The 16,717-nt window shown below is 50.4% G+C and overlaps 2 protein-coding genes across 2 annotated transcripts; both read right to left on the bottom strand.

The window, feature by feature from the left end:
* Positions 1-703: 703 nt before the first annotated feature.
* Positions 704-1,864, bottom strand: LOC34619558 (ubiquitin thioesterase OTU1). The gene has a single exon (XM_022732843.2). It carries the CDS (start codon positions 1,862-1,864, stop codon positions 704-706), a length of 1,161 nt encoding a protein of 386 aa, XP_022587491.2.
* A 2,357-nt stretch (positions 1,865-4,221) lies between these two features.
* LOC34619556 (dolichol-phosphate mannosyltransferase subunit 1) lies at positions 4,222-7,580 on the bottom strand. Its single transcript, XM_026336341.1, has 11 exons — positions 7,489-7,580; positions 7,102-7,201; positions 6,739-6,772; positions 6,275-6,351; positions 6,014-6,039; positions 5,586-5,638; positions 5,370-5,432; positions 5,200-5,248; positions 4,863-4,915; positions 4,496-4,603; positions 4,222-4,280 (listed from the first exon to the last, which is right to left on the bottom strand). The coding sequence occupies exons 1-11, from the start codon at positions 7,578-7,580 to the stop codon at positions 4,222-4,224; spliced, it is 714 nt and encodes a 237-aa protein (XP_026192126.1).
* Positions 7,581-16,717: the final 9,137 nt, after the last annotated feature.

Here is a 16,717-nt window from a genome sequence, read left to right as displayed (position 1 = left end):
CCTTCCACCGCTGGGTTGTGCTGAGAAGATGACTGCAAAAACTGGCTAGCCAGGGCGTCACTTCCTAGCTGTCTCTTGCTTCTAGAACAGCAGCAGCTACATATCCTGAGCTTTGCAATGAGAGGACTGTTTTGTGTGGGCTGCGCCTTGGCGCCCCTGCCAAAGGCTCTAGCAGGCTCTAGCCTGCTGCTGCAGGCTCAAAGGCCACTGCCTGCGAATATGTAGCTCTAGACTTGGCTAGACAGGGACAGAGCACCCAATGTTCTATAGATGTAGCGACCGTCCCTCAGGCAGCGGGCTAATGCAAACTGATTTCCTTCACTCTGGTCTGGGTGGCGCATGCTTTGCTTGTAATATGTGGTATTTGGATCCTACGAATCCAGCCGCCCTAAGAAGAGGATGGTGACGCTCTACGTCCCTCTCACAGTTTCGTAGCTACCAGAGACAAGCAGCACACCCGCCCACCAGCAGCATCCCCCGAAGCAGCAGCAGTCTGCGGCAGCAACCGCAGGAGCACGAGCAAGGTGGAGCGTTGTGAAATTTACCCCCGCACGAAGAAGCACAACGCTTCATTGCAGGCCTTTATGTCTCCGATATCCCAAACCCTTCATTTCTGGTGGCAACAGCAGTACTAGCACGCACTCGCTGCAGGTGCAAACACAGTTACGGCTGCACCTGCAACAACAGTGGTGTCGGGAGCTAGCTACTGTTGAATGTGGGCAAAGTTTTGATGTCCCGTAGCCTTTGCATGCGCCCGCATAGCCTCGTTGTCTTTTGATAGTTCACCGCACACGAGGCATCTCGCAAGCATCCCGCCTGCCCGAACATAGCCCTGTTGCTGCTGCACCACGTGTCCTACGGCTGAGGCGGCGGCTGCTGCAGCTGCATCCTCTGGAGAAAATACCGTCAGCATGTCGGCAGGGGAGGACTGCGAAGGCCTCTGAAGCGCCCCTGAAGTGCCATCTCTGCCCTGAGAAGCGACAACAACTAGGGGATCGTAGTGGATACCATCGTACAAAAGATAGCTCCTCCTAGTCGTGTACTTCTCTCCGTACAGATCGAGTCTGCACGTTTCTGCATCGACGACTGCAATCTGCTGCCGCAGCTGTTCAGCTAGGACCGCCAGTTCCACGTAGCCTCCCCATGTGCGGCTGTTTCTCAGACGAGACACATAGTCCTGAGGCTGCATCTCAAGAACAACCTCGGAGAACGTATCCGGGTTCTTCAGGATTCCTAGGGCAGCCACATCTCGCAGCTGCTGCGAAGAGACTGAAGGCACTGCAACCACTGCTATGGAGGCAAAGAGACAACTGTCGTCAGCTGGAACGGGCAGCCGCACAAATGTGTATCCCCCGGGAGGGTAGGGTGAGACGGCAGGCCGAGGCGCCGAAGCGACGGCAGCAGCCGAAGCCTCAAGGCACTCAAGCAATGCACCAGATACGCCTGCAGGAAGCTCGCACGAAGCGGACGGCGGCTCCGTCTGCTGTTGTTGAATCCCGAAGTCTCGAAGTGTAGGGGCGGCGGGGGCCGATGTGGGTGCTTCTGGGGAGACTGCCTTTGAAGATGCACAGGAGCCACTGCTAGTGGAGTTGCCGCCAACCCTGCCATTGTTCAGACTACCGATCGCGTTGGGCTTTGTTGTTTCGACTAAGATGAGCTGCCCGTTACTGCAGCCTAAGTCAGACAGTGGCCGCTGACCCTGCTCTGTTGGGATCGACTTTGGAGGGAAGCCCCAGCGCAGCAGCTGCTGCTGAGGATGCAGCTGTGTAGCTTGCTGTACATGGTGTTGCAGCTCCTCAACAGTTGCTCCGGCTGGCAGCCGCAGCAAGTGCCGCTCCCCATTGAAACGAATCGCCAAATCCATTCTCTGTTGGCTTCCCCAAAGGCCCCCCGCTGATGTTGCTACCAGGGATCAGGATGTGTCCTGCAGTCAGAGCCGTGGTGGAGGCTACCAGAATCGCCCTGGAGATCCTTCGAGAAGTCGTACGGCTCGAATCCCTCTGCTGCGAGTGTCGCCACAGCAGCAGATCCTGATCCTCCGAAGTTAGGTGTGGTTAGGTTCTTGGTGCAGACACCGCATAAGCAGTGAAGCATTCGGGGTACGAAGATGGCGTGGCGGTTTGTTCGTAGCGCTGTGGTGCGTGGCCAACTTGAGGTGCGTAGGCAGCCGCAGCGCCGACAGTCGGTTCGGGGGCTAACAGACTGGAGGTACTGGCGACGCGTTAGAAGGAGACAAGAGAAAGGACACGTGTGTAAAAGAACATGCAGGAAGAAGTAAAGGGCCTAAATGCATCGCCGCTGCACCCCAGAACAGCAGCAGCAGCCTGTCCTGTTGCAGTATACGTTTACCCGAGGTGGGGCCGCACTAGACAGGCAGCAGTAATATTTCCCCGACAGCACGTGCTCATGTTTTGTCTCAAATAAAAAGGCTGACGAGCGCGCGCTCCTCACATACATGTATCTATGCCCTTAGGTGCTTTAGCTGCAGATGTGAAATGGGCTCTACACCCCAGCAAGAGCCAACGGTGATTTAGGGGCGTAGGTTCTCCCCACTTCGCCTCCCTTTATTGACAAATATCCCATTATTGCGTTTCATATTAGCTACAGCTTGACCAATTTGATGTTATTTCTTGCGGGAGTCCTTCTCCGGTCTCACCGGTTACCAGGTCACTGAGTACAGAGCGACGGTTTCGGGCGTTAGGGGTTGCTGCCTTGTCAGTGGGAGACCAGTGGCTGACTCTGAAGAAAAGTGACGTGAGGCGGCATGAACGCGCCTCAGATCGCTTGGTTTATCTTTCCCAGCATCTGAATGACGCAGCCAAATGCGCCTACGATAGCAGAGAAACGGCAATTCGAGAGGGGCAGCAAGGGGATACAAAGAAATAAATGTATAGCAAGGGGTGTAGAGACAGAGGAAGGGAAAGCATCTAAGCTGTGACACCAGACGAGCTTCACAGGCTGCTACAGAGTCTTCTTGAACCACCGACATTTCAGAAACAGAAGCGAAGAAGGTATCCCACCATTTAAAGCATTTTCTGCTATCGTTACTCCCCCAAAAGTCATTTCTGCCCCTGCTGTCTCCCCACTTTACAGCCGGTACTGTAAAACTCGCGCACGCATAGTACAGGGCTCTGCAGTGTCAAAAGGGTCCCCCCATAGATACGAGGCTAGGGAGGTCCATAGGAGTCTGGCGTAATACCGACTTTCCTGTTCCAGACTCCTTCCCCGTCCTGTCAACCTCAGTCGTGCGTATAGCTCCACGAGCAGCCCAAATGTCTGAGGATTTGCACGGTCACCCGCACAGTGGGCCCCCGGATAGGACACCTGCCGTGCACGTGATGGGCATGGATGCATCGGAGGATGTGCTGGAGGCAGCAGTTGAGGCGGCGCGACGGGGGTACGGGTCACTTCTGAAGAATGAGATCAGACTGTGGCAACAGCTTGCGCTGGTTATAAAGGAAGCCATGGAGAAGAAGTGCTCTGGGGCGTGGCATGTTGTTGTGGGGAGGCATTTTGGGGCATTTATTACGCACCAAGTCAAATGCATGGTATATCTGCACGTAGGACAAGTAGACGTCCTTGTGTTTAGGCACGGATAGCGATAAGCTCAACTTTGTGCCTAGCTACTATTCCTCCTGGCAAACTAGTTACCCAAATTCTTCGCTAGCAACCTGGGGCCTCGCTACGGATAGGAAGGATGAATATAGAGAATCCGTGGTGGTACGACTTGTTTCTTCGGCAGACTCAGCACTCCGAGCACAGTGCTGTAGCTAACAGAATAGGGGTTCTGAGCGCCGAAAGAGCTTCCTTTTGCAGGGTATGCAGCTAACGGCCTCTGGAGGTGCCGTTGTACATAGTGTCTCTGTCTGACTGTAAACTATACTAGGAGCTGCATTTGCACTTAAAGGACTGTCTGATGCCTTAAGCTGGGAAACTGGGAGCGCGAAAATTCCTACCTGCCCGTGCATGCGGGCCACTCCAGCGGAGTAGGCACCCCGGGGGCCTCAGATACCTTGGGGTTCCAGCAGTACATCTTAGATTTCTCCCGCAGTGTGCTACCCTCAAGAGGCAGCAAGCAGCAACAGCAGCTCTGCACACATAAGCTTCCCTTGCAGTTTTACGAACTTCCCCTTTAGGTGTCTGCTACTAAAAAAGAAGTGTAGGCCTATTCTTTGCAGTTTCCCCTCGAAGAAACTGACAATTCCCAGAAACGCCAGGAGTCTATACACTCCAGAAAAGGTACAGCAGACCCTTGAGGTACTGCACGATCTCCATCTGCCCTGCAGTGGGGACAACGAGGACAGCAACACGAAAGGAAATCCAGAGCACGAAAGGCATCCTGGTGTCAGAGTCAGATGTAGGACTATCGCAGAAGCAGCAACTTTAGGAGACCAAAAAGCCCAACCGATGCCATTTCCGCAGGCAAGCCAGTCGTATTGCGTTAAAGGCTAGCCTTTAAAGTCGAAGCTTTGCAGCATAGGGGTTGGGGCCTCACCGAGCTTGGACTCCCCGTTCATCCGGTCTACAAAGGTGATGGGAACCTCTTCGATGCTGAGACCGGAGGCACGGGCCCTCACAATGATCTCCATCTGGAATGCATATCCTGAGAAGGCGGAGTGACAGCCAGTTGAAACCATCTGCTTGCTTCCCTCTCCCCCCCATCATTTCTCATCCCCCTTGTGGCACCCGTGTATTGCCCCACGATGCCTGCTGCACGGCCGTCCTCCACAACTGGTTCGCGCCTTCCTCCGGCCCACCGTGTAAAAAACATGTAGACAGATGTCGACATCTCTTGACAGTGTGTGATTGCGAAGGACGTGTGTGGGGAGCTGAAATCTGCGTGCGTGGGACCCCTTTCCTACCCTTGGACTGAATCTTGGGCATCAGCGCCTCGAGGACCTCCCGCTTAAACAAGCTAGGGGCGGCAGGACACACATATGACATAAAAATTCATCCGCGAGAGGAGCAGAGAGCTCCTCGTATGTAAAACCAACATCTGCAGTTCCACGAAAAGCCGTTCACTCTAGAGTAGAGCGAGCCACAGGGAGATCAAACGCATGGTGAGGGAGACAAAGAGGAAGACAAGCACAGGAGGAAGGCCCGTAAAAGGAGGTGGGAGGGCTTTGAATGAACTGAGAGAAGACTGCTTTTATCGGTAGGCGGAGGGGTTAGTGGCCGAAACGAGAGGCAAGAGCCCACCGGAAGGAGCCCGTCAAGTCGCTAACCGCCGGATCAAGAAGTAGCTGGGCTGAGCAAAAAATCGCAGAGTCTAACGGCAGCTTAGTAGGGTTGAAATGGCGCGAAAAGGCCCTCTACGGTCCCGAGGTACATCATCACCCAGAACCAACGCATAGACGATGACGGCATACCGAGGAAGTTTGCACCTCGGCTTATGACCTTGCGCCGCAGGCTCCACCCGTGGACAGCGCCTCCTGCGGAAGTAGAAAGAAGACACAGTGGGAGCACGAGACACTGCGATGCGCCAAGATGAGTGCTTTTCGGGCCCTCATGACGCTTTAGAACGAGCTGCAGCAGGCTGTAAAGACGCAGTAAAGCCGCCTCAGTCACTGTGTGTCCCAAACGACCTGGAATATATCGAGAGCCCGTCACCACATCACAATTCGTATCCTTTTGTTTCCTGCGAAGCATAGCGACCAAACCGGCTGGAAAAGGATGCACCATGAGTTGCACCTGAAGAGTGAAGAATCGACGGCTGCAGGGCTCATGGAAAACTTGGCAAGCGATTTCTGGGGAAGCGAGCTGAGCACCCAGTACGAGGAGAGGAGCACCAACACGAAGGTGGATAGCAGCACGACTAGCGATTCGAATAGGACAAGCTGAAACTTGGGTAAAGCATGAACCTAAGAGCCCTCTGCCAAGAACAGGATGCTTGAAAAGAGAAGGGGAGGCGCCAGAGAGCATGGGAGCTCAAGGGAGACCGAGGGCCTCGAGAAAGGGGCCATCGCATCTCTGGAGGGCCCTCTGAATTTTGCGAACGCCCTATAGGCCCCACCGGATGAAGTCTGGGATGAACTTGGGCTGCAACAAAGACAAAGGGCTGCGATAGGGGAGCCCATAGTAACAACGACAACAGCCTCACAGGCGTGCGAATACATTCTGAAGGCAACAGCTACTGCAAAAGCGGGCTATACTAGAAAGCGGAATCAACAACATTTTTTTCCGGAAACATATCTGCTTTGAATGCTGGAGTCGAGCTACAGCGGCGAAGACCCTGCCGGCCCCCCCCCCCCCCAATGGCGACTTGGTAGCTTACGTGATGGGAGAAATCTGCATCCATGAGGATCACAAAGTTCCCCTTAATTTGCTTTAGGCCATCTGCATAAGCGGAGCCTGCATTGCACAGAGGACAGCAGGAAAGATCTATATCTATGTATATATGCCAGCTCTGGTAGCTTCCTCTCCCCCTTGGGTGACAGCCGATGCTCAAGCGATCTCCTCCATGCCTTATTTCAGCCCTAAACCCTCGAATGCACAAACAAGCACGCGTTGCGACTCGAAATAGAATGCAGCTTGGGCGCAGTCCGTCTGGATACATGCAGTTCCTGCCGGATCCACTTGTGAACACGCTGTCAAAAATCTTCACACGTTGAGCCGCATGGTCTCCTCTAAGGGGTAGATACAGCCAATAGGTTTACAGGAATATGTGAGACGGATGGCCTCAAGCTGCGCGTGCGCCTGTTTGAACGTTAGTGGCCTCCCAACAGCGAAGTCACCTACCAAGGCCCAATTTTCCAGGGCGTTGCAGCAAATGCTGCAACACAAGGAGCATACACACAGAAGGAGGGCATCTGCATAGACAAAAGTAGAGCATCAACCAAGGTTGTGTTTGGTGGCAACGCTGGCTGCGAAGTTCAGTTTGCAGTATTTTCCGCTGATTTTGATGTTGGTGCTGCAGCTGGCTAAGTATCAGTTTCACGCAGTATCTTGGATGCACGCGTGGCAACACATTGAACTCCACCGTATTCCAGTGCTTAATCGAGCAGTCTGCCTGGAACTAAGAGGGCGATCTATGCAGCAGCTAGGGCAGACATGTCATCCCGCTGTTTGTTAGAGGCACCGCGCACCAAACTATTCTCTCACCAGCCTCTCGGGGTCCAGGACCTGCTGCAGCCGACGATACTCAGCTGCAGTGCCATCGGGGCTATTGTCGTCCACCACGAGGATCTCAAACTTCAGCTTGCTGCGGCGACAGCAACAGAAGCAGCTCCATACAGCGGCATGGCAAAACACGCAAAGGCTCTACCCTTGTTCGTTCATTCATGGGCTCTTCTCCGTCTCATCCGCAGATCCGCCAGTTGCGACAGTGGTATTCCCTGGTGTAGGCAGGCACGGATGCACCTTGTTATAATGCACTAGTCCTTGTCAAAACACCGCCTTTGTAAGCTCTGATGTCCACCCTCTATGCCAGAGGGCAGTGGTGAGACGCACACCAGTGTCGCTGTGCAGGGTCTTTCGGGGTTGGCTCACTGAGTAGTAAATGTCTCATATAGCATATAAACTATCAGAGAAAGATTCTCCCTTTCGTTATAAGTAGGAAGGATGACAGAGTAGAGCGCCATGGTTGTTTGATGCGGCTGCTGCCGCTCAACCACAAAGAAACACACGACAAGCACACCAGCCAGACAAAAATAGCCTCTGGTCTTGCATATCCAAGAAAGACCAGCTGTATCACAAATAAAACGGCACTGAGCTGTCCTAGAGAGTGGATACATATCCGCTAGGGTCGATCAGGGGGCCCCCTCCAGTCTTGCGTAGTATTGGTATGGGGGGCCCTCTAAAGAGGTCGGTCTATGTGGCCAAGGAACACTGAACCAGCCCCATATACATGAAAAAATGTTACCTATAGCCTTTGTGAGGAAGTTCTAAGTCACTTAACATCTTGATGGTGGTTTCCAGTCCTTCTTTCTCTCCGCTCTCGCGCGAGGCGCCTTTGAGCCGGAAGTATACACATCCTTGGCACTTGAGATTATGGATCACATTGATACGACCCAGTGGTACCCGTTTAAAGGTCTAAAGAAGGACCAGGTAAGCCATCACTGAAGGCCAGTAAAAGGGGTTAGACGCCACTAGAATCATGTAGTGAGAAGCATTTTGGGCGAGTCGCTGCATTTCAGGCCTCACCCGAAATTGCAGTACTAGAGATTGGCTGTAGGGCTCCACCTAGGATTTCCACAGGCAAACACGCCAAGCTGTATACATACCTAGATAAAGGAGCATTAGGTGCCTTTTCAAAAGCAGTCCTCCCCCCTTCCCCTCATCCTACAGGGGTTAGGAATACGGGGCGAAGGATATCTAGGATGCACGTTTCTTTATTCACTAATCCCTCTCGGTATTCAAAATAGCTGCGCAAAGCATCAAACCCAAACACAAAAGAAGTAAATTCTCAGCATGCTGAGTTTGCCCTACTCTGAAGCCCGTACGGTGTACGAACATCTTTATCAAATAATCATCTATTAATAAATTCCTATCAGAGTACACTGGTGTAGCAGAGAGTGTTTAGGTCCAGCTTGACCCGCTGCGTCATGGTGTCCCATTGCAGAGCACATAAATTTCTGTTTTATGTTAAGCAGTTGAGACCAGCTACACACGGAACAGTAGAAAACCTCCCGCCTTATAGTCACTTCCTAGGCTCGTAGAGAGGAGAAATCCACTGCGAGGGGGAAAAGAGTAGACATTCGAGTTTTAAACGAAAAGAAGCCAAAGGAGCTACACAAACTGGCCAGACGGCATAGACATAAACACCACAAAACGTTCACGGCGGTACGATGCCTCGCTGCCGTCACACCACCCCAAAACATGGACCTCCAGCGACTCTAGAGTGAAAACCAAGGCACATCGACACAGCTCAATGCGGAGACTAGTCCAGCCGTGTCTTCACGCTTCACAAGACAATTTTGGCATGCTGATATAGCGGGGTTCATGCAGCATAGTCGATTGGCAAGTCTTCTAAAAGGCATGAGCAAGAAGTTAGAAACGACATACCTGACAATGTAACGTTCCCACCATCACAGGACTACACAGCAAGGCATGCACTTTCAGACTCAACTGAAACTTAATAGGCAGCAGCGCTTTTTTCGCTACCTGCATTCGGGTATATTCTACTATGCTAGCTATATTGAACAAAAAATAGTAACAAATCGACTAATTGGTTTACCTGTTCGCATGCGTTTTTACTGCAGAGTAGTGCAAGTTCAATACAAGACGCAATGTTGTGCGCGTGGGTGGTGGATGGTATGTACAGCTACCTACGAATGCTCGTAGTGCCTTGAAGATACAGCTATGCGCACCCTAGGCTGGAACTGTGAGGGGCAAGCCACGTGAATCGAGGAGGATTTTCCGGAAAATCCGATAGTTTCTATCAAATCTGCGTTAACTCAAAGAAAAGTTTTGTTTCTTTAAAAATTTTAGATGGACTTTTACAATGCGGTGCTTCGCATGGTTTGATGCAGTCCCTGCTCATCGCCGAGCTGTGGATGCAGTGGGTGACTGGATTTCTTACAGCCGCTCTTTAGCTCTGAGCAGACAATTTAGTAATTTGTTAGTCTCATTCACCTTGGCAACAGCGGGGTATTTGAAAACCCTTCGGCGACAGTAGTTGACAGGGACAGAGGCTGGCCTGCAAACTGATGCGAAGGCTCAGCCTCACAGCTTGTAGAAAGGCTTGCTTTGTTAGCTAACAAAATATTTATGAACGCATGACTGAGGAATATCAAGGCCAGAAAAGCAAGAAGGCCCTGAGGACGGACAAGTACTCGCAGATTTCACCAGCCGGTTGAACATGCAAATCGCGTTGCATCCCCCAAGAGAAAATTCCGCTTTTCGCAGCATGCTTATTAAAGGAAAACTCGTTTCAGTGGTGGCTTTATTTAGACAGAGGAGTTGACTGCCTACAGGAAAATGCTACAGTTTCGGTTGCCATGCATGCAATGACTAACCGGCTTACGCCTAGCCCAGCTCAGCAGCAAACTTTGGGATAACTACAAAAGGTAAATTAGACGAACAGCACAATAAGTAGTATATCCGAAAATATGAACTTGTAGTCTACGAAAGCCACAACATAGGCAAACAGCTGCTTTCTTAGTAGATTCCGTGAGGTCTACCTGAAGTGCCATGTCAGTGGGGCGCATGATCGGCAGCGACTTGAGAGTTAACAATTGACCGTTGCGTTAGTTCCTCAAATATATTAGGCCACTTTAGGCGTAAGTGGCGAAAGAGTGTTTTGAACGGCTGGAAAGGGGAAGAGCCACATTGGGGCTCAGAACCTACACGTGTCGGGACTTTCAAACAGCCCTAGCCTACAGTCCAAGGTGAACGAAGAGAAGTGTCAGAGGGCTTCCGCTCTTTCAAGCAGCCCGAATCAGTTTCCCAACGACACGCTTGCTTCCATAGCGGGAAAGTGGCTTGTAAGATCCGAAACTACAAATGCACTCAACACCCTGAAAAACTTGAACAAGGGGACTAGATCCGGCGAAGCAAGCATTCTTATTAGCAAGGAGGCGAATAGGGGAAACGGAAATTCCCTCACGGACTCTACGGTGCTGTGAAGGGGCCTCAGAGGATATATTAGCAGCTGGAGAACCAGCACGCATCGATTCTGCGCCCATGCGAATTCGCGGTAGTGGCCAAGAACTGCATTAGTGACTTGACACTGGGTGTGAAATGGATATAACTCGAGAAAACGGCGCAGAAGTGCAGTTTGCCAGTTCACGCGTTCGCACAGTTTCTGAGACTTTGTTGTGGTGAAAGGCACATAACACATATATTGGCAAAGCCACAGCATTCTGATGTCACTTTAATTTGGAAGCGTGTTATATTAGCACGGTTGGGGGCTTCCAAGCTGGGCCTGTGCATCATGACGAGTTCCAAGTCCACCTTGTGTACCCAAACGGTGGCACGCCGCGCTGTGGAGCTGCGTGTGCAAGGATACGTCACAAATAAGCGCCTCCCAATATTCTTGACAGCGCTCATTTTACTAATAGAGAACAGGGTAGAGTTGGTACCTCAACAAGGGGAGTTTGGGTCGTCGTACGGAGAGCTCAGCGGCACTCTGAGAAAAGACGGTTCTGAGCATGCACGCGATCTTCACGACTTTTAAAGCAATGCTGTATTAAGGCTTCCAAAGAGCAAAGGAACAGCAAGAATCCGCAACATCGAGGATGAGTTTGAGGCTGTACTATCCAAAGACGAGCTGCCAGCAGGCTGGCCCCATGATCCTTTTCCTGCGCATCGTGCTGAGTCCATACCATGGTCAATCTCTACTGAAATTCTGCAGGACACAAGACCTTTACAGTACGAATGTGAGAATAGTGGGCAGTTGGAGGATTGTTGGAAAATGCGAAAATAAGGAATCGAACAGTGCCGTTGAACCTTACCCAGGGTTGGTGCCACAAAAAGATGGACTGCGGTGCATGCGCGTCAATTCTAAGCTCCTGAAAAGTATCTGTAAACCAGAAGCTTCAAATACCTCATGCTGGCCAGTTGCTTAACAAACCACATCGAAAAAATTGGCCTATTCGACATTCAACTTCACAGACACCCCGTCACAAATCCCCTTCCTCGCAGATGAGAGGAACAAAAGGCGCGTGGCAGCTCGCACTCGCAAATTCGAGTCTACCTGTATGCTTTTTAAACTGGAAAATGCATGAAGATCGGCATTCCTGCGAGCCCGCAAAGAAAGGGTGGATGGCTGTCCACGTGAATGTTGTGTAAGTATTTGGCCGGACCATTCAAGCATAACTACAGTGCCTTCGACATCCCCTTCACCTGTTGTGAGGCAAGTGGCGGAATGTGAGGGCACCCGAGCCTTTGTTTTTAGTTAGAACACGCTTTGTGGGATTCCATGTTTCGGTTGCAGGAATTAAATCAGATCCGGTGAACTTTAGAGGAATGAAGGCGGGGCGTTTACCTTAACTCACCCGTAAGCATGCTGCGAGGGCCTGTAAGCTTGCATCTTGTCTTACCATATTTTAAGCTCTGAATTTGCTCGAATTGCTCTCTTTGAGTGACCTACTTTAGAAAATGAAAACTTTATGTAGTGGATACATGAGGCTGATGGAGCAGTAAGGACGCTCATCGTCCTCCCACAACTCCCGTTTCACTCGCACCTCCCGATTATAAGCGTCGTATCTTCCTGAAAGCCAATGCTACTGACGTATCGGTAAACTCTATTCCCTTCCAATAGGCTTCAGGCTCTTCCAAATTCCAAATTACTGCTTTTTACTCTACTTGCCCCGCTGGAACCGACCAGCGGTAACTATCAGGCATTCTTGCAATTTACAAGGGGTTTCAGGGCTTGGATAATCATTGAGCTGTTCCCCCGCTTCGGTGCACCCTGAAATACGATTTCACAATGAAGAGTATTGAGAACATGGCTAACGTGGTCGCCGACACTCTCGTGAGACGCCCCGACAGTTTACTATTGTCAAGCCGAACTGCCTTGTCTGTGATAATTTTAGGGTTTTCATTATAAGTGTGTACGTCTTATGCTTTTTATACCCATGCTTCCTCTAATAGGTTTAAAATCTAGAATAGCAAAGGATGCAGCACTGCTGCATTGAGAATGGCCTTATGTGGTTTAAAACCAGCAAACGCCTCCGTCGCTTGCACCTCCATTTTGTCCCGCAGCGCCACTTCGGGAAAAAAGGTGTCTATTTTGTCTGGTGCCGTAGAAGGGTTCACACTATTACGAAAAGCTCTCACGCTTTTTGGTGGCCTCGGGGGCATCCCGCGGCGAAGGGGTACGCACTGTCTTGCCCAGGTTTCAGCAGGTGAAGTCGCGCAATTCCCCCCCAAACCAGTTCCTTGCAAAAACTTCCTGTTTTCTGTGCGCCGACGCTCATGGATTAAAATGCTACATCTCCGTATGCAGCAAGGCAGGAGAGCATTGACGTCGTCGTCGAGAGACTCAGCAAATAGGCCCACTATAACTCTTGTTCCAGCTCTATCACGGCTTGGGAAGTCGCTCATATTTTTCTAGTTAATATATAGAAGCTTTAAGCAGCTCACAGGAATGTAATTACGGACAGGGCATTGAAACTCGCTAGTGCATTTTGGCCTTCTTTTGTCACCCGCCTGCATAATAAACCGGATGGGGACAGATGAGATCCACCCTCAGGCAGATAGACAGTCACGGCCCACCAACCAAACTCTGTCGCATCATTTGTACCCATGTGATTTAACAAATGCAGCTTGGCTTTTTGAGCTTCCTTATTATTCTGAGTGGGTTGCAAAAACACGATACACTCGTCTATCAGGATCTCCCCGCCTCCTTGTTGTGCTATCTTGGCCTAGACCTGGTGATCCGTAGTCAGCACTTACCCAAGGAAATAGAGAAAGTTAAAGAACACCTGGTTATACGAACAAGAAGGGCACAGAAGTCTAATACGCGAAGGCAGAATGCTTGTTTCGAGCCTGAATGCTTAGCCCTCGTGGATTGGCAGGCTCTGTGGATGCACTAGGTGGCCAGACGAGGAAGGGTGTGGCCAAGTGGCTAAGAGCATTTGTGATCAACGGTATTTCTCACTCCATCGATTTCCCTAATAGCTGGAGGTGCCACAAAAGTGCCAACACTGGATTCCTAAACAAAGAGCCCGCCGAATTGTTAGAATTGCCGTTTAGGCAGTAGACCCGTGTGGAAACAGAGGATGCACAGGCGGCTTTAGTTGTGCTAGATCCTAGTACTAGCGGCTGTCAAGGGCGCAGTAGACAGGAGACTCTGAAAAAAATGGGGTGAGGAAGGTCTGCCTTCGTAGTTGGCGGAGGAGCAGTAGAGGGAAGGGAGTTACGCTTGCCTGCAGAAGAGTTTAGGGCTCCTTTTTCGTCAACATAGCTAGTCGCTACGGATCCAACTCCTCTTTCCAGTGAAAAAATAGTTTTTCAGCTCACGTTCTGCCTGAAGAGCTCAAACTTGTAAATGGGCACTTCCTGGGAATGTATACGGTAATCAATACTAAGGTGTTTTCTAGACTCAGATTTATGTGCAGGCAGGCTCAGGTATATTATCTTCGCATTCTTTTCTTTTCCCCATTTAGCCTTGGTAGCGAACTACTTCTCAAGCGATATTTGCATGCAAAAATCGCTGGAGGAGGCGCGGAGGCCGTACCAAACGTGGTGTGTTTCTTGATTCTTTGTATGTGCTTCTTAGCCTTGTGGAAAAAATTGGCAACACATTTCAGCGCTCCGAGGATAATGAGCCTTCGTGCTGCGGGCTGGTTTTGTCCTTCGTCATTTATTGGTTAGTGCGTGTGTGCCGTTTCCTCGTCTATTTCACGTAGTCGTTTAACACATTTCTCTGCCTTTCTAATTTGTACTAATCTCGTGTTTCTGCGTGCCTGAAGGCAATAGTCTGCAGCAGGCTTTACGGCTGCACTAAAGTGACCATACGAAGGAGGTTGTGACCGGGAGGCTATGACCATGTGCAATTCTTTCACAGTTCAGAGGTCTTTCTTGCTCTATCGATTTCTCTCTTCGATGCGAGATGGACATGAAGCAGTTAGTCTTAACCCGAGAGCATCGAACATGAAGGCGTGGGCTTCAAATAAGGGAACGTAGATGTAGCGTGCTATGCTACACTTCATCCATTTCTACTAAGTAGCCATATCAAACTCACAAGTAGCATAGAATTTACGTTGTTTTCTTTGTTAGTACATGTTTTCGCAAAACCTTAGTGCTCTATTGATACAACATCGTGCGGGTTTGTGCCAGATGTTGTGTTCAACTAGCCGTTATAGCTTGGAATGCCGAGAGGTGTAGTTACGCACATCCTAATGTCCAGAACTATGAGAGGCCCAGGCAGAACAAGCCAGAAACTACCTTTTCAAAACATTGAGTATCTCTATCTTAGTTGTGTACACAGTGTGTGGTGGCAACTTTATCCCTCCGAAGACTTTAGATGCTGGGACCGTTACACACACCGCATCGCGTCTTCTAGTATCGAGCTAATACCACTCTATAAGAAACAAGACATAAAAACACAGATCCTAATTGATACGTTCCTCGCCAGTTTTGAGTTCAGAATGAGTATTTGTGCAAAGGTGCCGAAGTGCAGGTTAGCCCGCTACAGCTAATACGGGGAGGGCAATGTACGGGCCACTTGCGTGCGGCCCTAGAAGCGTATATTATATGTGCAGCCTCAGTCTGATAATGAAAAGTCTGTGGCTTACGTTTTATCTGTATATCGCTGTTTTGTAACCTAACCTGAAGCATTCGTATATGCAGCTGCTATGCTGATTGCGTGAGTAGACCTGGTCCAAGCAATCCAGCTGACAAATAGCCCTGCAAGTTCCTATTTCAAATCCCATATCAGGCAGAAAAAATTCAACTGAAAAACTAGAAAACAAGAATCAAGAACAAATAAAGGCTTGTCCTGGGCAGTTGTCTCCCGTGTGGCCGCGTCGTCGGTCTCCACCGCGGTCTGGAAAATCCCCAGCTGTGGCCACAAGCGTCTTTATGGGTTTCTAACAATTCCACGAAGGATCCATGGGTCTCTTTACCGTATTTGTCATTGTATATGGGCGTTCTGCCAACTATTAAAAGGCAGAACTCGGGGACAAGGGGAGAAGCAAATTTCGTTGCATTCGCTGTACCTGCTTGCACTGCAGATCTCTTGAACTAATATTGACTTTTAGGTCTATCAGGAGCAACGCACGTTCATATATTACTATGATCTATTATCTTCCATGTTTATGCTTGATATCTTGAGCCTCGATTCTGCAAGGGCCCCTGTGTCTGGGCCCAAAGGGCAATTCACCAGACCAGACAGGACCACCGGTCTCTGACTGCTCAACATTGGCCTTCCTCACCATCAATATTCTGATTGAAGAACAGCTTTGTAGTGGATTTGAGAGCTGCGAATATCAATGGGAGAACTGATGGAGTAAGAAGATAATCCTGGGTAGCCCCCTCAACAAAGGACACCCTTCGGCCTGCCCCTGTCCCCTTGTAAGCTGTACCCTACACATAGCGGATCCGCTCTCAAATCGAGGAAGAATACGCAGCAGCCCTTGTTTTGGGGGGCTGTTCATGTTGTGAGTACCTCTGGGAGTCCTTCCTTTATGAAATTCCAGTAGAATGGGGTCCCACAGGTTTCGGAGAGATGCACTATTGGCCTGTGCAGCACTTTGTGGCTTCACCTGCAATGACACATGTAAGGCGCGTTCATAGACTTTCAAGCATCCTTTAATAAAGGCACAATGACTTTCATGTGTACATTGTCTTCTCATGAATCTGGTTGACTGCGTGGCTTACCCCCCTCATGCTTGGGCCCCCAGAAGTGTCCTCCAGTTCCCTCTCCTCCCTTCGCTTATAGCATGACTCAAGAACTTACAGCCTCTATCTTCCCGTATTTTGCATGTATTGTGCCTCCTGAGTGCAGCAACGGTTGCGACAAGCCCGGTGCAACCTGCGAGCACAGGTGCAGATCTCGGGGTGGAGGATTCCCCTGGGGCGGTGGATCCATCCGTACTTGCCGATTATACAGATCAGAGACCTCCTTTACCTCCCGGAGGCAGCGTTCATGGTTCTGGTCGCTGGTTTAGTGTGGGTTCGACCCGTGCACATGATCCTTCGGAGTCTTTGCACTCAACTCCCTCCGGGGAGATGGCGACTACTCCCATGTCGCTTTTAGAACACGAGCTCGATACGGAATTGGTAGACCTCCAAGCTCCTAATCTTCCTGCTTCAGAGGAAGTTAACAGCC

Source organism: Cyclospora cayetanensis, unplaced genomic scaffold, assembly GCF_002999335.1.
Source record: "Cyclospora cayetanensis isolate NF1_C8 unplaced genomic scaffold, CcayRef3 CcayRef3_contig_121, whole genome shotgun sequence".
NCBI classification, from domain to species: Eukaryota; Apicomplexa; class Conoidasida; order Eucoccidiorida; family Eimeriidae; genus Cyclospora; species Cyclospora cayetanensis.
This window is presented reverse-complemented; position numbering and strand designations above follow the sequence as displayed.